The sequence below is a fragment of the Maniola jurtina genome, chromosome 22 (genome assembly GCF_905333055.1).
Source record: "Maniola jurtina chromosome 22, ilManJurt1.1, whole genome shotgun sequence".
Classification (NCBI taxonomy): domain Eukaryota; kingdom Metazoa; phylum Arthropoda; class Insecta; order Lepidoptera; family Nymphalidae; genus Maniola; species Maniola jurtina.
Genome location: NC_060050.1, coordinates 174,377 through 200,838, shown reverse-complemented (window position 1 = coordinate 200,838; position 26,462 = coordinate 174,377). Strand labels below are relative to the sequence as shown.

At 39.0% G+C, this 26,462-nt stretch overlaps 1 protein-coding gene and 1 long non-coding RNA gene across 2 annotated transcripts; one reads left to right on the top strand and one right to left on the bottom strand.

Moving 5' to 3' along the window:
- Nucleotides 1-1,196: 1,196 nt before the first annotated feature.
- LOC123876784 (prostaglandin D2 receptor) lies at nt 1,197-26,287 on the top strand. Its single transcript, XM_045923136.1, has 7 exons — nt 1,197-1,566; nt 7,726-8,260; nt 9,995-10,174; nt 17,124-17,307; nt 18,542-18,783; nt 24,072-24,254; nt 25,237-26,287. Exons 2-7 carry the CDS (start codon nt 7,958-7,960, stop codon nt 25,369-25,371), a joined length of 1,227 nt encoding a protein of 408 aa, XP_045779092.1. The 5' UTR covers nt 1,197-1,566; nt 7,726-7,957; the 3' UTR covers nt 25,372-26,287.
- Nucleotides 3,530-17,857, bottom strand: LOC123876785. The gene is made up of 3 exons (XR_006798425.1): nt 17,847-17,857; nt 3,736-3,828; nt 3,530-3,540 (listed from the first exon to the last, which is right to left on the bottom strand). It is a non-coding gene; the product is annotated as an uncharacterized LOC123876785 (long non-coding RNA).
- Nucleotides 26,288-26,462: the final 175 nt, after the last annotated feature.

Here is a 26,462-nt window from a genome sequence, read left to right as displayed (position 1 = left end):
AGTGTGACTCGCACACGAAGGGTTCCATAGTCCGTACAAGAAATAACACTTATTTTTTTTTTTCGGCCATTTCGAAATTTTTATTGTTTGTACCTATAGCGACAATAGAAATACCTACCTACATATTCTATGAAAATTTCAACTCTCCATAATACCTCTTTGCGGTTCATGAGACAACCCGCTGACAGACGGACGGACAGCGGAGGCTTAGTAATAGAGTCCCATTGGCATCCTTCGGATACGAAACCCTAAACACAGCTAACCACTAGAGTTCAGTAGAGCAGGCAATCAGTAGAGCACCAATATCAATAAGCAATAACTGCTAAGCTCCTTGTTGACCTTCTGGCTATTGCAGTACATACACATACACAAGCTACTGTGCCAAATACCGTTATGCCTGGACTACACGATACCAGTGCTGGTCATGAAGAGAATATCCGCCTGAGTTTGTTTTGAGCTTCTTTTCAGGCCGAGGCGCGCGTTGTTAGGAACCCTCGTAGCTTTAGGTTTATATTGATTTTAAACTAGATCTATAGAGCCAATGATGTTATTGTAATATCATTGTATAGAGCACTTTGACTTTGCTCAGTCTTAAGATTGAGTTAAAACGAGACAGATTTATGTGAGAGATATACCTCTTTCAGAATCATATAATAGTACCTTAACCTTAGCTTAGACTTAAGTAAGTCTAAGCTAAGTCAGAGTACGCTCTATACATGTCACGCTAAGTAGATACTTGTTTTCAGTTCAGTTTTTTAAGCAACTTATAATGGTCTTCATTGGTAAATAATGACCAAATAATACCTAATTGAAGAATTTTTTTTCTATTTTTTTTAAATAAATTACTGTTATTGTCACTGGAGATGATGTAAAGGTTATACCCATATATCTTAATCTGTTCAGGCATTTAATATAAAAGTTATGGTGGAATGAAGAAACTCATAATATACTTACATACCTACATGAACCCTGAAAACATTACGCTCCTTTTTCGCTCGGTCGGTCGTGTAAAAATACTTTTGATGAAGTTATCAGATGAGTGAAAGTGGTTCCTATCTTGTACCTATCTCGTAGTAAAAAGAGTTGCTGATTTAGTTACTTGGTAACATCCCTGTTCGGTCAGTGTACTGGCACATTACTGGCATGGTGTAATCCAGCCACAGGCCATGTTACCACATGCTACCTGTTCGCACAGCTGTAAACAGTCGATTCGGAATGCGATAGGGGCGCGCTCGTGTGTAGGCGCCGCGTTATATCGTAGCCGGCTAATCGCGAACTTTTACTACGAGTGCTACAAATTGTTTTTCTTTTTTAGAAAAAAAAAATTCCACACCAATTTTCATACACATTATAGTGTTAACTTTTTTATCTATTATTCTCGTAGCCGTCGATATCACGAACTTTTGAATATTTTTAAAAATATTTTTATAAATTAATATCCAATCGGTAAGTACAATACTTACTAGATTTTCAAACTTCAAACTTACTGAAAATTATAGTTAGTGTGGTTCTGTGAAAGTTTTGTTTGAATTGGATCCGCAAAATATATCAAGGTCTATATTTTGGGTAAGTTAGTATTTGTATTTAAAGTTTGTAAGTATACTTATACTGATATTATAAATGCGAAAGTCTGTCTGTGTGTCTGCTAGTATTTTACGGCCGGCCCATCCATTAACCGATTTTGATAAAAGGTAAGTACAGAGATAGCATGTCTTTGGACTAGTGGGAACGAGCGTGCATCCCGGGGTAGTACCTACATAGGCTAATTTTTATCCCGGTAAATCAAGCATCAAAATCAAGGAAGCAATCAAACCTAAGGAAAATCAAAGAGTTCGTACGAGATTTTTAAACTAAATCCACGGGTATGAACTAGTGCTAATTATTTATTTGCTACAAAGATAGCTTACATCTAAGCAAAATGAAAGGGTTTCCACGAGATTTTTAAAAACCTAGATCTACGCGTATGAAGTAGCGGGCGGGCGGATTAAGTAGGTATATTGCAAATATTTGCTGAACCGCATGATTCCAATTTTCAGCAATTCTAATCAGGTGAATTTCTGAATATCCTTTCTTACAGGTTCTACGTATAACAAAGACATACGTATAAGTATAAGTATTTTGTATAGAGAAAAAACGTCAATCAATTGTTATCAGAAATGTTTCTTACATAGATAACCATCAAAAAGTTTTGATGAATTAACTCTACGGCCAAAATTATACTGGGGCAGGTGTAGCCTCGAATGGAAAAGTGCTTCTAAAAACTTTTGCAAAGTTGAGTTACGTAGGTACCTCGCCTTTCCATCACTTTTCTTGTAGAAATTTTCTAAATAGGTACTTATTTAACGAATTTCTACTTTAGTATTATTTCCCCATTAGCTGTTATTTCCTTAACCAAAGCTACTCATTGATTAATAAAATGTCATTCATTATACCTACTCATTAGTCATTATGTTAATTTTACTTTAACTTTTCTGCAAACTCAAACGCATCTCGGGGATTTTGATTTTTTACGGACAAACTTTGATTAAGCATCCTATATAGGTAATATCCTGCCAAAAATGACCAGCTAACATCAACACTTATTTATAAATATAGGTAAGCAAGTACCTGAACACGATTTTTAACCAGAAATAAAAGTTGTTTCCTTTTAGTTGATATTACCTAAATTAGGTACTTAATTAATCTTAGGTAGCTACTTCTTTAGGTACTGTAGGTAATTCTTTACACATACCTAAGTACAAGGCAAGGTCAACTTTGGGCACTTGGCTAGAAAAACAACGATTTCTAATCTCAATTTTGGAGCACAAGAGTTGAAATTCGAAATCAATTTGAAATGCAGTGTAAAAATAGTGTAAATGCCTACTCAATTTGTAATTGTAATGAGTATCGCGAGGAATGGAGAGCGATACAATTTCAAAACATCACATAAATCGGGAGCATTTTGAATCGAATAATTGAATAAAATGAATTGAATAACACGCGATTGTGAAATCTTGAGATTTGAGAGCGTACCTAGTCAGTGCGTCAGCCAGCCTACTACACAGCTAAAGTAGAAATTATTACATGTATACTATAGGATGCCCGCGACTTCGTCCGCGTGGATGTAGGTTTTTGAAGATCCCGTGGGAACTGTTTGGTTTTTCGGGATCAAAAGTTGTCTATGTCAATAACATGAGCTCCTCGGTACCTTTCATACAAATCGGTTGAGCGGACTCTTTGATTTTCCGGGATAAAAAGTAGCTGTTAATTGTAATAAGGTTCATTTGAATTGGCTTTCACAAGAAAAGAAACACGTCTACTTTAACTCATGGTTTATTGACTACTGAATCATTATTTGACATGCACCATTAATAAATGCAGTTTTACACATAACAGTAGCCTATATCCGTCCCCGGGATATAAGCTAACTCTGTACCCGTCAGAATCGGTTAAACTGTTGGGGCGTGAAAAGGTAGCAGACAGACAGACACACTATCGCATTTATAATATTAAGTATGGATATAGTATGGATTATTAGTATGTTAAGGACTATTATAAATTCTGTGGTAATACCTAGTAGGTAACTAAGTAGGTACGCTTTAGTAAGTAACTGATCCGCCCCGACTTTGAAGTCTGTAGTATCACTTCCTTTGAGAAATTAGAATCGTTAGAATCCTTACTGGCGATCCTTGATATACAAGGAACTTACCTGAAATTTCATATTTTGTAGCCTCAGGCGGTTTGAGCTGCAGCTACGTAATATAATGTGTAATGCGTAAAAATGAGATCTCACGCGCCATTTTAACTTTATGTGTCAACTGGTATGTCAAAAGTACGATTTTAGTGCTTCTTCGATTGCGATCTAGATTGACAGCTACAATGTCACGTTTGCAATTACCTCTTATTGGTTGACGCTCGCTCACTATTGGCTACTATACTGTATTGTTGAACAAGAATATCATAAATTTAGCCAATCGCAACAATTGCGATTGTAATAATGATTGATGCAAGTCTTTCGTAATCGACCTACCTTCCTTTGACATGACAGTTGACACATAGAGTTAAAATGAGGCATGAGAACTCATTTTGTACGGACTATACCTAGATCATACCTAGTTATTATAGTGTCTCGATTGACTAAAATGCACAGTTGCAGCAACAATAGGTACCTATTTACCTACCAATTAATTCAGGCAATCACAACTATTGCGTTTGAAGCAAGTGACACTCACAAATTCCTTGCTAAGGGCTGAAATCATATGAGTAGACGTGGCACACCGATTCTGAAGCGCAATAATCACCTCCAAGAGATCGCAAGAGTCAATAACACCCCACTCACACCATGCAAGCATGTCTTACAGCCGTATTTAGTAAGTAGGTACTTCATCACCGACTTATCAATTTGCCTCGCCCCGCTATCACCCGATCGGAGCCTGTATAATGTATATAATAGCATAATACCTAATGGCATCGTACTTATCTACACAATACAACGAAGATAATTCACATTGACTGAATTTCGGTAGACGAAGCGAAATCCATCCATCCATCATCCATATAAAGTAGTCAGAAATTGGTAATGAATCTGCAGCTGCTGTTCCTAGCGGAAAAACTCTACTGAACTTGTTCGAACGAATGTACCTACTAAAACTAAATGTTTTTAACTTTTGAACATTTTTTAGCTCAAATAATTATTTGTATACCTACCTTTGTCTGGTGGGCGGCTTCGGCCGTGGCTAGTTACCACCACACCGGCAAAGCCGTGCCGCCAAGCGATTTAGAGTTTCGGTACGATGCCGTGTAGATAGAAAGGGGTACCCAAAACCCACCTCTCTGGTTTCTATACGGATCGTACCGGAATCGGAAGACGGCACGGCTTTGCCCGTGGGGTGGTAACTAGCCACAGCCTAAGCCTCCCATCACGCAAAATGATGTCTCTGTTTCGTTATTTTGTGAAATGTTTTCCTACGATCCTATCCTACTTAAGCAATACACGCGGAGTACCAAAAAACACGCACATGCTTCAATAATTAGACATGTGAAAAAATTTATTATCACGATAAAGAGATAAGGATCGCGATAAAATGACTCATAGAGTGAACTTTTCAAGTTTTCCCATCTATAGTTCGTGAAACTCCTGGCGCCTGAAACCAACAAATAGTTGTAAAACAAGCTTTGCGAGTTTATACGAAAAAGAAAACTAAATAATTCGTTTTCTTTTTCTTATTTTCTTTTTACACGACTGCCAAAAAAAGGAGTGTGATGTTTCAGGGGTTATGTACTTAGGTACTATATGTCTTTCTTTATTTCACCATAACTTCCTTGATTTAGTCCTGACTGGCAGGACTAAGATATTTACAGATACTAACTAGGTAACCAGACGGTTTCCGTAAATCTACACTAACTATTATAAAGAAATAAAGTTTGTAAGTTTGTTTGTAGGAAGTAATCACTGAAATTACCGAACTGATTTTGAAAATTATTTCACCAGTTGCAAGCGGAGGTTGCAAGCTACATTATATGTATTCCTAAGTGACAAATGCTCAAATAAGTTTGAGATCCTTACCAAAATTGTAAAAAGCTACCCGTGCGAAGCCGAGACGGGTCGCTAGTTAAATATATTTTGAAAATTTTGGATCGGAAAAAGCATTAATTTAACAACTACCTAGATGTAATCCGTGACTTGATATTGCTGAGATATGTACTTGCATCCTAGGAACTGACATAAGAAGTACCTAAGTACTTCGAATTCTAGAAAATCGAAGAATTCCCAAGGGAATATTCGCCCTTCATAACCTGAAGCGTCACTTGGAACTATCTGCCTATGGAAGTATTTATGGTATTGCGATTCCCTTCAGGTCCAAAATGTTGATTCGTGTCATAAATCCGCGGAAAAACAACTTGTTTTTTAAAAACCAAGCGAACGCGAAAATAGCTATTTTTGTAGGAAAGAAGTTTCGATTCTGCACTTACGTAGGCATACCTACCTACAGAAATGAACAGAATTAGTCGCGAAATACGAGGAAAAAGAGCGCAAAAATATAGCCTCTACATTTCCATTAAATTTATTACAGTGTAGAGTTGATAGGTACCTTAATAAAGCTATTTTTAACCCCCGACCCAAAAAGAGGGGTGTTATAAGTTTCACTTGTGTATCTGTGTATCTGTCTGTAGCATTGTAGCTCCTAAACTAATGAACCGATTTCAATTTAGTTTTTTTTGTTTGAAAGGTGGCTTGATCGAGAGTGTTCTTAGCTATAATCCAAGAAAATCGGTTCAGCCGTTTGAAAGTTATCAGCTCTTTTCTAGTTACTGTAACCTTCACTTGTCACGTGTTATATTTTTTTAATTTACACTTGTTATTTTTACTTACTGTCAGTAAACCGCTGCGATTTTTTCAAAGAGTAAGTAACATAGTCAGCAAGTTCTAATTCAATGTAAAAATCGAAATATTATTCCGAAGAAATTATTCTACCACAGTAAAATATAGGTAAGCGCAAAATATGTTAATTTAATACATACGGCATAATATTATGTTTGTCAATGTTACAGCTTTGCCATAGGCTCTGCTTCGAAATTATTTTTTGGAGATAGCGATATTAAGTCTTCTGTAGGCGTTCAGCAGGGGAATCCTTAAGTCCGGCCCTGTTCAGCTTATATGCACAGGACACTCTGTGGCTTATATGTCATAAGAGACGAGTTACTACTTAGTTACAATATCACCAAAGAGAAGTGATACTGATAACTATACAGGGTGTAGCCAGAACGCTAGCGAAAACAAAGACGGGTGATAGTACTGATTAAAAGATACAATAAAAAAATTAAGAAAAATTCCTGCATTTATTTAAATTCCGCGTTGTAGGAGGGACATTGACCCGAGTTTTGCACGCTATACAATGCTAGTTTGAAAAATATTAAATCACTAAAACTATATGATAAGGCAATATTGGCATTGGAGTATATTATGGTAGTATAATAATTTTAGTTTTTAGGTTTTTGCTAGTGTTCTGGTTACAACCTGTATAATGTATACTACCTAATAGAATATCGCGTATCTAAGCATAATAATTTACCTAGTACCTAACTACTTTTTATGGAGCTGCGAACTTTACAACCCACCTAACTACTTATACTGTACCTAATCAAGGAAGATTATAAATATTTATATAACGTAGAGCTAGAGGATTTAAAATTACATAGCTATCTGATTGGCACGGATTAGCTATTGATTCATTGTCAGTTATGTGTTATCGGTTCAAAGTTCATTCAAACTTCATCTGTAGTTGTTGTGATGGCACATTAGCGCTAATAGTTGTCGCGGATTGTAAACAATCTAATGGCTAGAACGATCCCACTTGAATCCTAACTATGTTTGATTTGACCGTTGTAATCATAATAAAATATTGCTCTAGGAATGCAAATTACAAGCCATGAGAATTTTTGTGCAAACAAAACTGTTTATCTTGATTTTGCCTACTCAATCAATTTGCGTACCATCATCGATCGCCAGTCTACTACTGAACCCAGGACTCCTCTCAGAGTGGGAAAGATATAGGCTATAGCCCCCCCACCCACTAATTCCCTATTATACAAAACAAATGAATCCAACTCTTATTTTCATCAATTTTCTGATTCAGAATTCTAACCTGGGGTCTGTATGCACTGCTGTAAATTTTTATATTTCTGCCAGAGATACGTCAAAATTCAGACGTGGTAATTAACTTCAATGTTAATTTATTGTTCCAGGGTGATCTCACAAGCGAACAATACTACAAGCTGTACTATAGCTACTGACCTACGCCACGTAGAGATACCAGTGTTAGTATCAACAATCGTCTACAAGGGAAGAAATTACAAATCCCAAGACAGCAATATAAATCGCTGTTCGAAGACATTTCGAAGCAAGCAATGCATCGATTTTCGCCCCAATAATGCTGTCATAGCAAGGGTTTCTTGAAAGTAAAAAGAAACAGCAAAAATGTACAACATGCAGTCAATACACGAACCAACCGAGCTCTACGATTTCAGTACAACTATGGCCGATGTGTTGAACACAACAATGGCGCATGTACTGAATGGAACAAACGGGACCAATGTGGCCGATCCGAAAGGCAACGGTCTCGGGACGGTGATGAAGGTGACGCTGAAGGTGGCGTATGCTCTCGGGATCATCGGCAACGCGGCGGCGATCGTGGCGCTGAGGAGCGGGGAGCGGCGCGTGAGGAACCGGAAACATCTGCTGCTGCTCACCTCCTTGGCTGCCAACGATCTGGTCGCGCTGGTAAGAGACTTTCAAACATAGATGCTTACATTAACCCATCCAAATACCTGAGAACACCTGCCAACTGATTCTTTCATCATCATCACATCAACTCATTACTAATGAACAAGGGTTTCCTTCAGAATGAGGAAGGTTTAAGTGATAGTCCACTGATCAAGTGTGGATGGGACTTCACACACCTGTGAAAACATTATGAAGTGTTCTCAAGTATGCAGGTTTCATCACGATGTTTTTTTCACCGTTATAGCAAGTAAGACAGCACGTACCTCCGAAAAGATGTCCACCTGGGATTGAACCCTGGACATTGAATCAATTTAAATTAGACTACTCCATCCTTAAAAACAAAATTTAGTACCTGGATTATACGTCTATAATAGCGTCAAGATGTTTTATACTAGATCTCCCAATCAATGCAACCATTACCTAGTACGTATGACATTCGAATTGATGATATTTTTAAAGACACTTATGTATCAATCTTTATCTTTGTCTTTATCATAAGGGATATGAGAACTTAATTGCCTTGCCTACTAATTAAAGCTTATGAAAAAATAGATAGAGCATGATACAGGTTTTCCAACGGTAGAAATTATAGAGAAATGTCGTCGAGTGCAAGCCTTCACGCGAGAGTTCTAAGCTGCACTAGAATGTGGCCTGACACAAGATAAGAATGACACCATGTGCAATTAGCACCATCTGTCTCATAGGAAAAGTAAACCAGATAAAATACTAGTGTAACTACATACTGCGACTCAGTATAATTTTACTAGCAAATAAACTTGTGGCTTAAAACTTAAAAGGCCGTGGGAAACATTGAAAAGGTGTTAAAAGCCTTAAGACTTTTGGTAAAATTGTTCCTTTTTTAACTGAATTTCTGTGTTGTTTGTCCTTCCCTATGTGGGGAAAGACATTTAAGTATCAAATTACTTTTGTTATCCGGGGGTAGATTTGAAAGTTTTTTCTGTGTCCAATTTGCGATTAGTCCCAGGATTTTAAGAAAATAAGTTGGAAATGCGTAGAGAATAATTGTCTAAACGCACATAGTGTTGGAGTTTTGAAAGTAACTCTATTTCCTCGACCTTGAAGACCTTGGGCTATACGGTAGTAGAAAACTGAAGAAGGCAACAGGTCAAAGAGTTTTTCTAATTCTCCGAATATACTCTGTAGAATACATGACAGGAAACATTGCGCCAATGTTCCAAACTTTGAAGCTTAGAAGAATTGACCAGCGCGTTCGTCTTCTTAAAGCTGTCCGTATATTATGGCCGCTGTTAGAAGACATATTGTCATGGCTTTTTACCCGACTGCGGCAAAGGCAAAAGGACGGGTTATGATTTTAGCAGTCTATGTATGTATGTATGTTTGTATCCAGATTCTGTGTGTTCCACCGTAGCGCCTAAACTACTGGGCCGATTTTGATGAATGAGGTGTCAATTGATTCGTTATAAAGGTCCGGGTGATATAGGTTATATTTTATACGGCAAAAAGTGACCTAACGGATGTTATATCAAAAAAAGTGGGGGTCTCCAAAAATATTTTTTGCCATTTATCGAATGGGATGTTAAATGAAACAGTAGAAAATTCTGAGTTCATCAGTATACCTACTATGTATGTACAACAACGTTAAAATATACCAAGCGACAGATATTTCAGCGTTTATTAAGAGGATCGCAGTCGGGTTTTAGTTTTCAAGTTGATCATGTTCTCTTGGAGTAACCAGCAGCGGCTCGGCAGGTGGGCATGATGTGCGCGATGTTCGCGTCGGAGAGCTTCGCGGCGGGCGCGCCCGTGCCGCACTGGTACTGCTGCGCGCGCGTCGTGCTGCGCGTGTTCGGCGTGGGCAGCGTGTGCATCGCCGTCACCATGGCGCTGGAGCGCTACCTGGCGCTCACCAGGCCCTTCCTCTACCAGAAGGTACCCTCATTTACTTTTTTGGGTTCCGTACCTCAAAATAAAAAAAGGAACTGTTATAGGATCACTCCGTTGTCTGTCTGTCCGTGTATCGTGTCTCTCAAGAAAACCTATAGAATCATGAAATTTGGTAGGTAGGTAGTAGATCTTATCAGCAGCTTAGATGTTAGGTAGCACAACGTTTGAAGTAACGTTTGTAGGTAGGTAAAAAAAACTGACTGCAAAGTCATAAAAGTTTAACACTTCCGTAACTGACGTAACCCTTCCTTAACAAGCATCAATGTCAATGACAATGGGCGATTATCCTTATCCAAATCCATACTTACTTAATATCATAAATGCAGAGATATGTCTGTCTGTCTGTCTGCTAGTTATTCAGGGCCCATCCGCTTAACCAATTTTAACGAAATTCAGTACAGAGATAGCTTGCAGCCCGAGGACGGATATAGGCTATACTTTTTTCCGTGAAATCATAGAGTTCACGACAAAATCCACGCTTAGGAAGTCGCAGGAATCATCTATTTTGATCAAAGATTGCTTAAGTTGCATCTCAGGCATAGGTTAATTTCATCCCGGAAAATCAAAGAGTTCCCACGGGATGAAAAGCAAAATCTAAATCTACGCAGACGAACTCGCGGTCATTATTTACACCTGGTAAGGTATACATATAAATGTCTTTGTTTATGGTACAATGTGCTATTTTGCCATGGCGTAACTCTCAATCCTACCATAACGGGTTCTTACAGACACTAAGCGTCGCTCTACGCATAACTAGGAATAGTTTATGGTTCTGCGGCTCTACCTCGTACATGGCATATCTTTTATCAAAACACCTTATTCCTTTTTAGCAGACCTAAGACCTAAGTGGACCTAATTAACCGAAATTGTTATATTGTACCAAGTTTGTACTTATTTTTACCCGCCTGTGCCGAAGCCCAAAGGAGGGTTATGTTTGACCGGTATGTATATGTCCGTTATTTTGTCCGTTCGTTACTACTCAACGGCTCAACCGATTTCGATAAAATGATATTGAGTCACTAGATTCGTCTTGATGACGCGAGTATCACTGGGTAGATGATACATAAAATTAAAATTAACAAAATCAAAATGGCGGATTTTAGTAATATACGGGCTGAAAAAGATGCCGTGCAAACCACTAATGCGGTAATCACTTTACATCAGGTGACCCGCCAGCTCGTTCGCTCGTTATTTTTTTATAGAAAAAAACAGCTGTTGGTTTTTTGAAAAGTTTTTGAATTTCGGTTTCGTTAAGTTTTAAATAGAATAAATAAATAATAAGTATCCTTTATTCAGCCATTTAGTTTTCGTTACGTTATCTCACTTATCTTGCATCTTAAGTATAAACTATAAAAGCACAACAAAATGTTACATTACCAATGAGGAAAATACATATCGCTTTCTCATTGAGTAGGTCAATATTTACGATTACAATTCGAATAAATGTTTTATGCCGCGCCGGCCAAACCTATACTTCAGATGGAAAGAGAAACAAATATCCCACGCGCCTAGCGCAACGCATTTTCCACTTAGTACCTAATAACTAGTAAATGGTATACTCCATTGCAAAAACACGTCTTCCACAAGTAGGAAACTATGCGGAATTTTTCTTCAGCGTTTTGTCGAAACTCTGTACGCGGAATTCCATCTGGGTTTCCCCCTGGCCAGATATAAGAAAAATAGCATAATATTTCGGCACCGGACAAACCTATAGCAGCTTAGAATAACCACCCACCTAGCAGAATTCCACGAGCTGAAAATGTGCGCCAAAGTTTTCTTTGCCGTTTTGTCCGCGAATTTAATGCTAGCCGATGCCCACGACTTCGTTCCCGTGGATATAGTTTTTTAAAAATCCCGTGGGAACTCATTGATTTTCCGGGATAAAAAGTAGCCTATGTGTTAATCCAGGGGATAATCTGTTACCATTTCAGCCAAATCTCTCTAGTAGTTTTTGCGTGAAAGAGTAACAAACATCCATTGATACATGCAAACTTTCGCGTTTATAATATTAGTAGGAAGGATGTGCTAAAATTACATATAATAAGAATTATATCACTTCGATAGGGATACCGCGACCTGAAAATTTGTTTTTGTCCGCTAAGATAATATAGCATCTTATCTTCCACTAAAATCTTAAAGTCACAACGGAGCTTAATCTCGCATGCGTTTTTCTCTTTCCTCAATTCCACAAGTCTTCCTCGGCTTTCTTTGGATTCTCAACAAATCGCAAATCTACGCTGACCTTACACTGTAAAAGTTCAAATACCTATTTGCGAATTGCAAATTCGGCGCTCGTTACAAAACCAGGTCGCGGAGTGGATTCTAGCACTTCTACACAACCAAAACAACATCATAAACAACGCCAATCATTTTTAGTGACGTTAGTGCTTTAGCTTATACATTCTTTTAGCAGACAGTAACAATAGATCGGTACATTTACTTACTTAGTAAAAGTTTTCCCAAACTCTTCCAAACCTAAAGTCAAATATTAGATAGAATTAGTCATGATTAGCATGGCTAATATTCTTTGAAAAAAAAAAAAAAACAGTATCTATTCAAATCAAAATAAAGTACCATTTTATGAGGTCGGTTACCTTACCAATTGTTGAATCTGTAACATAAACGATGTTATGGTGATAATTAGTTACGTAAACTTGAAACTAAAGCTACGAGGGTACTAAATGCACCTCAGTCTGAGAACGAGCCCACAGGAAACTCAGCTGGGTATTTTTTTAACTAGATACTTATTACAATTTCACAAGTCAAAACTTATTAGCACTATCAAAGCTGTTAAAGCAATTCCCATTCAAAACCTAATACACGCGGACGAAGTCGCGGTCATCAGGTAGTATCTCCATAAATATTGAGTGTGTATATTATGCCTCAATCACAATGAATGCAAATTATAAGTGGTCAGCCACGGTATCAGCAGTGGCAGCTATTATCCAATCAAATATACATTTTTATTACCATTTGAGCTATATACCGGGTCTATTCATAGATATCTACTAAGTACCTACTAACATCTTGATTCTTGGTTCAATGCTCTAAAGACCTTTCTTAGATCTTAAAGCATAAAGGACGCAGGGAAGTTGTGAAATGATGATGATAAAATAAAAAAGGTAGACGGAGTTTTAGGCTTTTTCATTCGCATTTGGATTTTTTGAACTCGTAACTTTAATTTTAAGTTTGCGTAGTTAATTATTATCATTATTACATCAATATTATAAATTCTGCAGTTGACAATCAAAGAGTATACTACCTATCCATACTAATATTATAAATGCGAAAGTGTGTCTGTATGTCTATTTGCTAAATTTTCATGGCCCAACAGTTTACCAGATTTTGTCAAAATTTGCTAGTACAGAGTGTTAGCTTACCCCGGCGGAATGGAAATAGGCTACTTTTTATCCCAGAAAATGTAAGAGGTCCCACGGGATTTAAAAAAAATGCAAATAAGGCTTTGGTCATAAAATTGGCGTCGTGAGAAATTCCTAAATACGTGAAAGTGGTCGTATTTGCAGGGCTCAGCCCTTTCACTTCGGACAGTAATCTTGTTGTCCTGTGTGGTTTCCTGGCAGGGCTTCGGTCCTGGGCCGGTTTGTGGAAGGTTTAACTTAAATCCGATGCAAGCAAATTGAACGCTTTGCATAATACCTATCATTATCATGATTTTATGGTAGACTATAGCGCTTGCCCGCAACTTTGCCCGCGGGAAATTCAATCTAAGGTTTATGTTGGACTAGCTGATGCCCGCGACTTCGCGTGGAATAAGGTTTTAAAAAAAATGCAAATTCTCTTATTTGTCGGGATAAAGTATAGCCTGTGTAGCTCCATGTCTTTAAGTAATGTTCATAATATTCATGCAAAAAATTACGCCGATCCCTACTACGACTACGTTCCAGTGTGATTGAAGGACAAACCAGCAAACAAACATACTTTCGCATTTATAATATGGTGATTCTATAACACAATACTTCTAAGCTTGGCACTTTCATACCTACTGCAAAAACGTAACGTAAAAAATAATACGGAACCCTAAAAACCATGGGCTTACCTATGCCCACACAAACATCTAAATATTACTTTCTAAATACGAACTTTAATATTGTTTTTTTTTTTTCTCATTTTTTTTTTGTTTTTGAAGGTTCCTATTGTCCTGAAAAAATGTAGATGCCTATACTTCTAGATTCTAGAATGCAATCTATCACAGTAAGAGCATGAATTGTAACAAACAAACAGAAAGACTCCTTATCATGAATATTGTATGTAGCAGATATAATAGAGCAAAGACTTAATTTAATTCTCTGGTACGAAAGCGTCCTGCCTGCGGCGAATAAGCACTTAATTTATTCAATGTTTGCTTATCGATATGGGTGGACAGGCGCGGTATATAATTATTCAGTAAATCAATCATTCCATAAGACGAGACCTACCTTACTATTACATAGGTATTTCTCATCCTCAAAATTGCAACTCAGTCTCATCCTCAAAATTGCAACCAGCGATTTTACTTCGCGGGACTTCAATTACTTTTATCCTACATGGCATAATATTGTAAATCAAATCTGTGAAGAGAGTAACCGCCGAGTTTCTGGCCGGTTCTTCTTAGTAGGAAAGGCATTCTAAACCAGTTGTACCACTTGACGATTTGAAAGTACTTGTAAAAGTTTAATTGAATAAAAATATTTAGATTTTTTTTAATTTAAATCGTTTTATTTGCGCATACCCTTGTTTATAAATGGCTTCCTAAGTTTCTAATAGAATAGGCAGAAAAGTTTTTATTAGCAAGTAGGTAAAAAGAAACTTTGACAAAGTGCTTTCGAAATTCGAATTATCAAGGGAATCTACAGAGTCCAGAGACCTTTTAAAGAATTATAATTTCCTACGTCTATGAGAATCAAGTACTAAGTAGTTCTGAGTCTGACTTCTGAATGCCCGCGCTACCGAGGGGAACCAATAAGAAACTTGTACGGTTACTCTTCTGAAACTATACTTTGATGGAGCACCGTTAGTTAGAATTAGTAATACTCAATGTGGAACACCAATTTGTATACAAGTTAAGGTTTAGGCAGACAAAACGAGCGACGCGCGACGCGACGGCGGCGCCACGTCTCTGACGCAGGTGTGGCAGTTTTAATACAATTAACTAATAGATACAAGACCTTACATCTCACCTTAATAGCCTTGAAGAAATGTGTACCTTGATCACATACATACATACAGCCAGCGCTCCAAGCGGAAATATTGTGACATTAAAATTGGCAGTACTGAGTTTTTAACTCTATATCAAGGAGTTTTAATTTCATTTTAGTCTGAAGTTATTTTAATTCAATGCTCAAATTCTATCACCGTTGATGAGGTATAAAATCTTACACTAAGGTTTTGGCGCGGTATTGTGTAAAGACGTTCACAATGCGGAGTGCTCGTAGCAATCGCTACGCTACCAGTGCGCTACGCAGTGTTCCATGCTTTATTTATAAAGTTGCACTGCCCTTAGAGTAACTATTATAATATTGTTTACACTGTGCCTTTTGCACAAAAGTTGATTAACACACTGCTATAATAACATTTTTTTTAATTCATTAAATCGATCACAATAATAATCACTTACCACCAGGTGAGATAATCAAGGGTTGATTTGTATCTGGATTAAAAAAATGTGATTTAGGTAGGTACTGAATTTATGACATTCTTGCTGTAACTGCATTTTAACCAATTCAATTAAATGTTCTTTAACTAGAGGTGATTGCAATCGTCACATTGTTGTTATCAATCTACGACACCAAGCCTCCCGGTTCTATGAACGAAAATTGCAGCCATCGTCATTAAATCAAGGTCTTCTCGAGCGTTTCTGCCGCGTTGTCGCGCGTGTAGTCTGTGCAAGCCTTTAGGAAAATGACCGGAAGCTAGCGCACTATTTTAGTTTTAGATACTCGCCTAGCGCGCGAAATGTGAATGGCCATCGCGAGGTCATTGCCAATGCTATGTACAAATTATATATTGCCGCCGCGTGTGTGTGTGTATTGTTAAAGCTGTTCACTCGTACAAACTAATCCAATGGGAAAGTGTGTCTGCTAGCTGTCTGTCTGTCTGCTAGCTTATCACGGCCCATCCGTTTAACATTCTCATCCCGAGAATAGGACTCTATGGGATTCCACGGGATCCCATGGGGCTTCTGAAACCCATCCGTTTAACGATTTTCACCTTTGGTATACACACGTTAGCTTGCATCCCGGGGATGGACATAGATGGAGATAGAATTTTTTGGGTTACAAAGTATTGTAGCCCAAAAAACTAAAGAGTTCCGATTCCCATGGTATTTTTAGAAACCTTCATCCACCGGACGAAGTCTCGAACATCATCTAGTTCGTCTAGTTTAATCTAATTCGTCGCATGGTCATAGCTAAGTGTGTGCTTAGGGTACCTATAAAGTTATTGACAAAGACCTGAGAATATCTGCTTACCTATTTTAGGTCAATTCTATGATTTACTTAGGTCCTCGAGCTACCTACAACGTCACCACGCTACTGGTGGCAGTGGTATACAATACAGTGATTTGCAATATAGAGCATGCAAATCGATGATATTAACATTATTCCCGTTCCTTATTCCTGATCGGTAACAGCTGCTAGTACCTGGCGTCTCTCTCACAATGACTCGCCGCAAAATGTACTTATAAAATGTGACATTGCCTGCTCATTGTTATAATAAGTCAACTTTCTTATTATGAAAGAGTTAAAGAGGAATTTTTGCTAACCTACTTTTACGTGGACGAAGTTGCGAGCGTTTTCTAATAGGTACAGTCAGCAACAAAACAAGGTTTGCATCTATCAGTACAAGCGACTATGAGCAGGTGCAAACCTAGCTTTGTTGCTGACTGTACGTGCATAATGTAATTATTTAATATTTATTAATATGTTGTGGTGTGCAGCGAGTGACGTACTACATGATCCGCACGGCGCTGCTGGTGTCGTGGCTGTGGGCGGCCGCGCTCACGTGCGCGCCCATCATGGGCGTGGGCCTCTACTACGACGCCGCCGCCCACAAGTGCAGGCGGTACCGCGAAGCCACGTCCGGAGTCGACTTCGGTTACGCCGTCTTCTACGTTATGTTTGGTAAGTCTAGGTAGGTGTTGGGGTCCCAAAGGTGCTAGAATGACAACCTCGCACCTGAAAGCGTTGCCAGACCCCCCAACGCTGACATCAAACAAGTCACAATGATAGTTTCCTTAGTTTAGTTGAGTAGGTTTTCAATCTCCGTTTGATTAAGGAATTAAGGAATGAAATAGACAGGCAATTAATTATGCATACTGAAAGCAGCAATTATCATTTTACGATTCAATTCACTTCGTCACTGTATTAATTTTCCAAATTACCTGCTTGATTCACATTTCACAGATTAAAATAGCGAAGCGGGATTACAAGCTAAAGAAGATTATGTATTTATTAAGATACGTATATATTATTATACTAGCTGATGCCCGCGACTTCGTTCCTGTGGTTTCGAAAAATCCTGAGGGGACTTATTGATTTTCCGGGATAAAAAGTAGCCTATGCGTTAATCCAGGCTATAATATTTCAGCCAAATCCATCCATACGTCCATTCATACATACAAACTTTCGCGTTTATAATGTTAGCAGAATTAATTCACTACATTTTAATGGTCTCCATGATGTCAATGTTACATTGTTGGTTTAACAAGAAGGTAGGTACTGCAATAAACAAACTAGCGGAGCGGATGTGACGTATTTATGCATAGTTAATATAGATGAGGTGAGGCGCGCGATCGTGAGCTTTGGCGGAAGCTGCGCGGTTTGCGCGGATGTTGGCGCGCGAGGGGGAACCACTGGAATGTGAGAACTTTGTGCTAACTCGGGATTCCTTTGTGGTCTGGCTTCCTGGGCAGACAGGTCTAAGTTTTTATAAGATCTTTATTAATATTCCTGATAAAAATTGGCATATTATTTTAGCAAAATCTGTATTTAGGTGTAACCTACCAAATTAAAGTATGTAAAAAGTTGGTATCTAAAAGACTGTTTATTTGGACACTGGGCTCATCAAGGAAAGGATTCTTCAGGTTTCGTCACGCATCATGTGCGTGAAAAAAGATTTGATACTGGATAATCTGGTATTCAAATAAAAAGGGTTCGAAATAAAAAAGTAAGAAAATGCATTTATGTGTTTTTGGTGTGATATAAAAACAAAGCATACAAATGTACATTTTCATCTGTAACACCACCCCAAACGGATTTCCCCACATTTATCAACACGCATAAAATACAGGACGCTGATTTTCTATTTCTACTCGACGTTCGAGTACACTTGTCTGGTACGCTGCTCGTTTGGCAGGGACGTTCCTGTGCGGGGTGCTGGTGTACTGCAACCTGGCGGTGATCCGCGCGCTGTACGCCATCACGGCGCCGCGCAGTGGCGGGCCGCCCGTCGTGCGCCGCGTGTCCAAGCGCAGCTGCCGCCAGCGCGCCGCCAACGGCCACGCGCACCACAACGCCGCCACGGCCGAGGAGGTCGCCTTCAGCCGCCTGATGGCCACGCTCTCCGTGCTCTTCATGGTCTGCTGGCTGCCGCAAATGGTAACACCTGCAGGGGGATTTGCTAACTCAGTGTCATAGCCATCGAGCTCATTTGACATTGGTTGGTTCTACATTGCGGCTTCATTGAGTGATATTAAAATATGTTTGCGTAGAAAACCTTCAATGGATTAAAAATAAATGTCAAAAGAGTTCGGTGGCTAATCATCCAGTATTAGTCACTGAATTAACGAATCAGTAGGCTAGTGGATAGTATGTAACTTTAATCGACCACGACACAATCTCAATTGTTGTGATTGGCTGAATTTAAGTACTTATTGTAATTCTTGCAGCGACAATGCATTTCAGCCAATAGTGAGAGTGTCAGCCAATCGCGATGAAGTTTTTAGGTCTGAGAGTTAGGTTGGGCGTTGATGTGTTAGTGAATCAAAACTTTTCTCTTCAGATGTATGGATGATCTATGTCCTATTCAGACTCCAATCTGTCACTTTACGATAAAAAGATATACCACTATACAGTGATTCGTTTGCGCTGTTATTTTTTTTAAGTTTAGCTTAAATAGAGCAACGTGCAAAGTGCGTGACAAACCATTGTTTCACCGAAATAATATTTTCGAACTCGACAATAGTTTTGTAAGTAAATGATTTTTAATAGTCGAAATCCTCATGTTACATTTTCTCCTTTCCCGAAGTTTTTCTTTGAAATAAACCTAATAATCATAATTGAGTAAGTATGTTTAAATTCTTGCAAATGGTTTGACGGATCTTACTAAAAAATTGGCACCAAAAGTTTGCCACCCCGGCCGCCACTTCAGGGCCTGTCATTCTTGCTCCTGAAGTGGTTGTTCCACAGAAATCCAAATAATACTATACTAAGGTTGTTCGCACAGCGGGCAGAATAGATAGGAGCCAAAGCGTGGAGTTTTTCTTGAAACTCTAACTCTTATTTAGGTTGACATAATATAGCAACGGCTCATGGTTCGATCAGTCCAGGCATGTAGGCACAGGAGAGCCGCGCTTCCTTTGAGTCTTCTCAGTATTCTGATTTGATTACCTACTTAGTCCAATTTCAATTGTATGGCAACGAGCTTAAAGCTGAGTTTAAGTTGTTATCAAAATTATGACCGTCTAATTTTTAACTTAAAGCGATCTGACTTCCCCATTAAGTTAGACATTCACTCCCTAAAGTAACACAGCTTAAATTGATAGGATATGTTGTTGTCAATCAGAGGCTAATTGTGACCCGAGCCACGCGCCGAATAGATCAGTATCGTGGCTGGAGTGTTAATGGGTGGCCGGTTAGTATTCCTCAGACGCGGCCTGCTGCGGTCACGTTGGATGCAAGTCAGTTCCTGAACTTGTCCGACAACCTTGACACTCCATATCTTATGATTCATACTTCAGATTGTTTCTTACTTATATTTATTTATTTTATTTGGAAAACTTTATTGCACACACAAACATGTGTGTATACCTACAGATAACATTAGAAGAAACTATATTGTACTAGATGGTGCAAAGGCGGCCTTATTGCTATAGCAATCTCTTACAAGCAACCTTTGGTGTATGGATTTAGTGACCAGAGCGCGGGATAGTTCTTTGTTCGCGTTACTGCTTCATGGGGTCCCTGTTTTAAGTTTTTTTTACTACAAGTAGGTAATAGCCTTGCGCTTGACTGCAATCACACCAAATAGCAGGTGATGATATAGCCTAAGGTACCTGCCTAGAAATCTTGCGGTCCTATGTGGAGCGCGCCTGTTTACAAGCCTTGCGATCCTGTGCATGATAAATTGATGAGGGGGGAACTATGTAGAATTGTATGACGATCCACCGAATCCAATTTGTATCAAACTGGTACTTCGAGTGGTGATTCAGACCGAATCAGTTATTGGATTTTTCTATCAATAGGTAAATCCTCAGTAGGTATCAGCTTGAAATTAGGAAGTTGGCGGTGGTAAGCCCCTGTGGCTCGGAGAGGGCTCTGATCCTGCATCACCATGCTGTTGAGTCATGACTCATGAGAAATTGCCACCTCAGCGAACTAACACATTGATGGAGTAAAGACTGCATCGGGTTTGCGGACAGTGGTTTAAGACTTGTGATAATATATTAGTCTCCCTTGAAATTGACTGCTTTGGCCGAAATTCAGTTCAAAGTTCCTCTTTCCTCTTTGTAAAGGCGTACTCAAACACTTTCCGTTGACTTGCCTAATGTTTTGCAGTTACTCACTCACATAATATCATAAAGCTTTATCTTTAGAACGTGGATTGTCAGAAATTCCAGCCGAGTGAAGCCGGGGCGTGCTAGATAGAGTTACATATAGCTTAGTATCTACTATCTAGGTATATATCCACACTTTTTGCACATTTGCACTGTATGAATCAGTGGCGATCGTAAATTTTCAATGGTGGTATCAATATTCAAGCCGACAGCTCGTAGTATCACGAGCTATTTTTGTTTTTCACTTAGCGAGTGTACGACGTAAATATTTTTGGGCGCGGACGTCGTGGGAATAAAAAGAATAAACATTTTATTATGTTGCCCAAAAGTAATACAATTGATTTAATTGCATCCATTAAATTTATCGGACCTTTGACAGGATCGTAACTATGAAGAATCATTCAGGAAACCTATTCATTGGAGACATCTTTTTTAAAACTATAATAAAGGCCAACAAATTCTGAAAGGTCGGCAACGCATCGGCGGGCCTCTGATGCTGCAAAATGTATGCGCAGCGTAATGAGCAGCGGTAATCACTTAACGTCTGGTGACCCGCCTGCTCGTTTGATCGCTATTTTATTATTAGAAAAAAATAGGCTTGCGCTTGACTGCACTCATACCAAACAGGAGATGATGCAGCCTACACTGAAGCGCGCCTGTCTAAGAAGTAGCTGGTACCTATAACTTGTGCTGTGAGACCTTCTAGATTCTAGATCAACGAGAAATATCATATAGATTTTTAATTATTAGCGAGTCTCAAAATATACAGAATAAATTGCCCAATTAATTTATTTTTGATCACCTACTTACGTTGACTTAGAAGCCTATTTTTTATAGCTTCAAAGGACCACCTAAGTAAGTATTTGATACTAATACCAACTTAAGTATACTTAAGTATTTGATATTAATTTCAACTTGATTTTTCCACTTGTTCCTGAAAAAAACAGGCAGACAGGCGACAAAGTGATCCATTTAAGGGTTCCTTTTATCCTTTTGAGGTACGGAACCCTAACAGACAAAATTAGACTCTATTAAAAAAGGCTCGCAATAACCAAGAACAAAGGGAGCGGGCGCTAACGCAGTTCGGTTCCGTATGTTTTGTGTTTAAATGAACGATAACATTATTATTGCAGCAGTAGGTAATTTATATGCGGTACGTGTCCTGATTGACGGCGAAATATTGCATTGTTTCGACGAATGGCAGTCGCATTAATTCCACAGGTATCGATATCGTTATTTTTTTTATTAGCGAACAATCAGCAAGCGAGTGGACGAGTCACCTGAGGTAAAGTGATTACCGCCTTCCATAAACATCTAGGCTCGGCTCTCAAGGAATTTGCTTGTATGATGTACTTACTGTACACTGTACATTGTATGATGTACTTACTAAATACTACCTAATCCATCTGCCCCTTGAAGAGCCCTACTTTTTAGGGATCCGCAATATACAAGGACATACACCCGCACATCCTTCACGCTAACCCGGTGGCGGTGTAGTCGACCTGTTGTGTACGTGTATTGTGTATTGTGACGGGCATCAACGGAACTCTCTCTCTTCTCTCTCTCTCTCTCTTTCTCTCTTCGAGCCCTAGGGCTCATCCCCAGGCGGAACTTCGCGCTCGCCACCACATTCCGGTGACGCTATAGGTTGTAGCGGCCAGTGGGGCCTACTGAGTCAATCGCAAACAACACAAATATACGGAACTCTACATGTCTACACTTCGCGTGGCTCCACACGCACTCGGCCGGTATTTTGTGATTGGGGAGCAATACCTGGTAGACTGGCATAAGCTGAACTGGAAATGGAATTGTTTGAGGTGTAAAAGTACCAGCTTGGCACTCTCGTCTCTTGGATGCCTCGTCTCATTACTTCAGCTTGTCTAAAATGTCACTTTCCTAGATCATTGATATAACCTACTGCTCAATAATTGAATTTCATCTCGTCACTCGATAACATTTCGGTCTGTCCGAATGTCTATTTTCCGGATGTCAAAACATAACTCATCATTTTCCCATGTTTGCGTGATTAACTCAAGGGCTATTGATTTGACCGCCTCTGCAGCACATGATATGGCGTATCCTACATATTTACGTTGTTTATATTCCGTGCTGTTTTCCCGTGGTACTAAAATATTTTCCAAAATACAAGCTGCCTACCTAGCCATCTAGCCATCTTTGATCTAGTTTTAACAATATCAGGTCAGCGGTTTATAGCCGTGCATAGCCTAACTAGATAACAAAATAGTCTGAAACACAAATCATTCCAGGACCTTGCACTTTTCCTAACTTTCTTAAAGGCATAATATTTTAGTGCTATGGCAGGTAATTTGCTAGAAAATTCTTGATTGGTTGGCTTTCGCCGTTTTGCACGAAAATTGTGATTATCACGAACCTATTATGTGTGTAGGTAGGTATATGCAAGTTTCCTCAGGATGTTTTTCTTCACCGTTAAAGCATACAATATGATATTTAATTTCTAAAAAACGCACATAGCTCTGAAAAGTAAGAGATGTGTGTCCGGAATCGAACCCCTACCTCCGGAATAGGAGGTCTTAACCGTAGTGGTTGAGACGTCCGCCACGCCTATTGCGGATGTATAAGTTACTTCAGCGCAATACGGCATTAGCTATTAATAGCTCGTTTTTGACAGAGTAGCAACCGCTGACTCGATATAGAGAGCACAGTAATTGGTTGGCAATATTGGCACTTATCAGTTATCAGCTGAATTATATCACAATTAATTAGGGTTGTCACCGCACGCCGCCGGCGCCCCCCGCCCGTAGCGCCCACTCGTTTAATTGATCGATTCCTCGAACACAACCCTCAGCGATGATCCTTATCTTTCGATAACAAGTCGTTTACTAATAATAATTGATTTATTACCCTATTAGATGATGCCCGCGACTTCTCCGCGTGGATTAAGGTTTATTAAAAATCCCGTGGGAACTCTTTAATTTTCCGGGATAAAAAGTTGCCTATGCCCGTCCCCGAGATGTAAACTAATTCTGTACCCATCAAAATCGGTTCAACAGTTGGACCGTGAAAAGCTAGCAGACAGACAGACAGACACACTTTCGCATGTACAATATTAGTAAGTACGGATTTGGTCAGGTGACTACGATGCTGTACCTGACGATGAAGGAGAGGAGGTGGATGAGCAGCATGAGCAAGCTGTCGGACGCGCTGATGCTGCTCAACTACGTGCTGGACCCCGTGCTGTACGTGCTCATGCGGCAGCGGCGGCAGGCGTCCGTGGCCACGCTGTGCCACTCCATTGCGGACTGCTTCAAGAGGGTAAACCAATTCTGCAATTATTGTTTTAGTTAAGAGGATCGTCTAGTTGTAAATTTTCATATAGGTAAAAAGCGATAACGCTTCTCTCCCCGTAAATGTAGTTCAATTTTCATAATTTTTAGAAATGTTGTAGATACAATAAACTGAGATAGTTTATTGTATCTGTTTATTGTACGTTTGAATTTTTTTAAAAATGTCAAAAACTGTTGATCAAAATTTAAGTTGGGGAACAAGGGGAAGTTATCACCCGAAACAATATTTCAAGAATAAAATGTAGGCAAATTGGACTCGCAACTCTATCGCACGATACGGAGAGGGCAGCGAAGCGCCGGCCGTCAAACAGTTTTGTACCAGACGATAGTCTTAAGTGCCTAAGTTAAACGCTTCGGTGCTTCGAAATCCTGGCGCCATGTCCAACTCGGAAGGTTTATGGAGCATCAATATGCTAGCCGGTGTCCGCTCGCGGCGTGGAAGCAATCAATCGAGCAAAGAATTAGCGCGCTATAAATACGCGAACAATGATACATTGTGCGTCGCTCGGCCGACAGTAATCGTCGCCAATCGCCATCGACGGACACGCACAATGGACACGTCATTTGCAATTTAAATCTTCAACTAGATCCAACGCTATGATGATTAATGAAACAGTAGGTAAAGCACCTCATGTCATAGAGCCTTGGTCAAACCTATCGCGGGACGACGAAGCGTCACTGTAGTGATACGGCAGGCTGTCAGTCATCATTAGCCTAATTTACAAGACTGCCCAAAAAAGGAGTGTAATGTTTGTCGTGAGTTTCTTTATTCCACCATAGCTTCTAAATACCTGAACCATGGGTGTATCAATATAATCCTTTATAATCCCAAGTGCACTGCAACTTTAAAAAAATATATAAAAGAAGGCCCCTATATTGACTATGAATTCTAGTATAGGTAAGTATGTGAGTACTGCTGTTATGTTAAAATAAAAATGTTCTTCCTCCAGAACCACAAAACATCAACGGAGTCCATGAAGACCTCGTGCTGCCCGCAGGAGACCGTCGTCGTCAGCGACAGCTCCGGCGCAGAGATGCGACCGCTGCGCGCGCCCGTCTGCGCCGCCATCAAGTTCGACGACTGACCGACGCACGTCGCGGCCGGCGTCGCGACTGGCGACGCGACCGGCGGCGCGACCGGCGACACACGCAGAACAAGCCGCTCCGCCATACGTGTAGATAAGCATACGTGCATCGAAACTGCTATCTACTTCTAACTAAAAATAGATATTAGATACCGATAGACAAAGTTCAGACGGTCAATAAATGTCGCGTTTTGTGTATTACTCATGATTCAGACACAAATTCAGGATGCTCCTACAATTAAGTAGAACGTTCTTTTTACATTCATCACCTCATAGAAGATTATGAAACACATTACTTCTACACACATTAGAAAGTAAGTACTAATTGTTTCAAGTTGTCAAGTACTTATCTCAAACAACAGTAGTTTTATGCTATTTTACAAAATACTTTTTACCGTCATGATTGTCTCAGATTTGCAACTTTTTTTTATCAGAATCGCAAGTGAAATCAAAGAGTCAGAGCTTTATAGTAGTTTTATAGGTAACATAAGTAATTCATAGTCATATTTTTGTACAAAACTAGTGTAAGACATTAATTAGATGGAAAAACTTATAAGTAATATTATCTAGTCTAAGGTGTTTTTAAGACGTCTTGAAACTTATAACTTGTAAGTACAATGTTATAACTAAGTCAAACTTCTTATAAACGTGAATAACTCTAATAAATAAAAGTACCCACTCGCTGTATCAAAATTTTATCATAATCATAATTAATTTTTCATTGCAAATTCACGTTTTACAATAGGTGATACAAAAGTTTTCAGTGTTAAAAGTAAAGTGTTAAAGTTTAGCGATCTAAAATTTAAAAAAGTGAAGTAGGTTAGGTATCTACTTGTGTATTGTTGATAAATAGGTAACTAATTATAATTTTTAATTATTTAAAAAGATCGTAGTACCTAGGTGTACCACAGTTTATCTTTCAGCTTTATTCTTAGTCACTTACTTACTTTTAGTTTTATTCTTAGTCAGCTTTAAGAGGAATGTTAATGTAGTTTTATCAATGCAGGCCATTACAATTTGCTCTCTGATTGCTTTTACAATAGGTACTTTTATTATATCTACATACATTATAATTTTATTATTAGCTAGCT

Bases quoted from the DNA above. Each gene is read 5' to 3' on its own strand.
- LOC123876784 (XM_045923136.1), top strand. From the start codon at position 7,958: ATGTACAACATGCAGTCAATACACGAACCAACCGAGCTCTACGATTTC. The intron at 18,784-24,071 runs GTAACACCTGCA...GGATTTGGTCAG, and splicing joins TCTGCTGGCTGCCGCAAATG to GTGACTACGATGCTGTACCT. The intron at 24,255-25,236 runs GTAAACCAATTC...TTCTTCCTCCAG, and splicing joins TTGCGGACTGCTTCAAGAGG to AACCACAAAACATCAACGGA.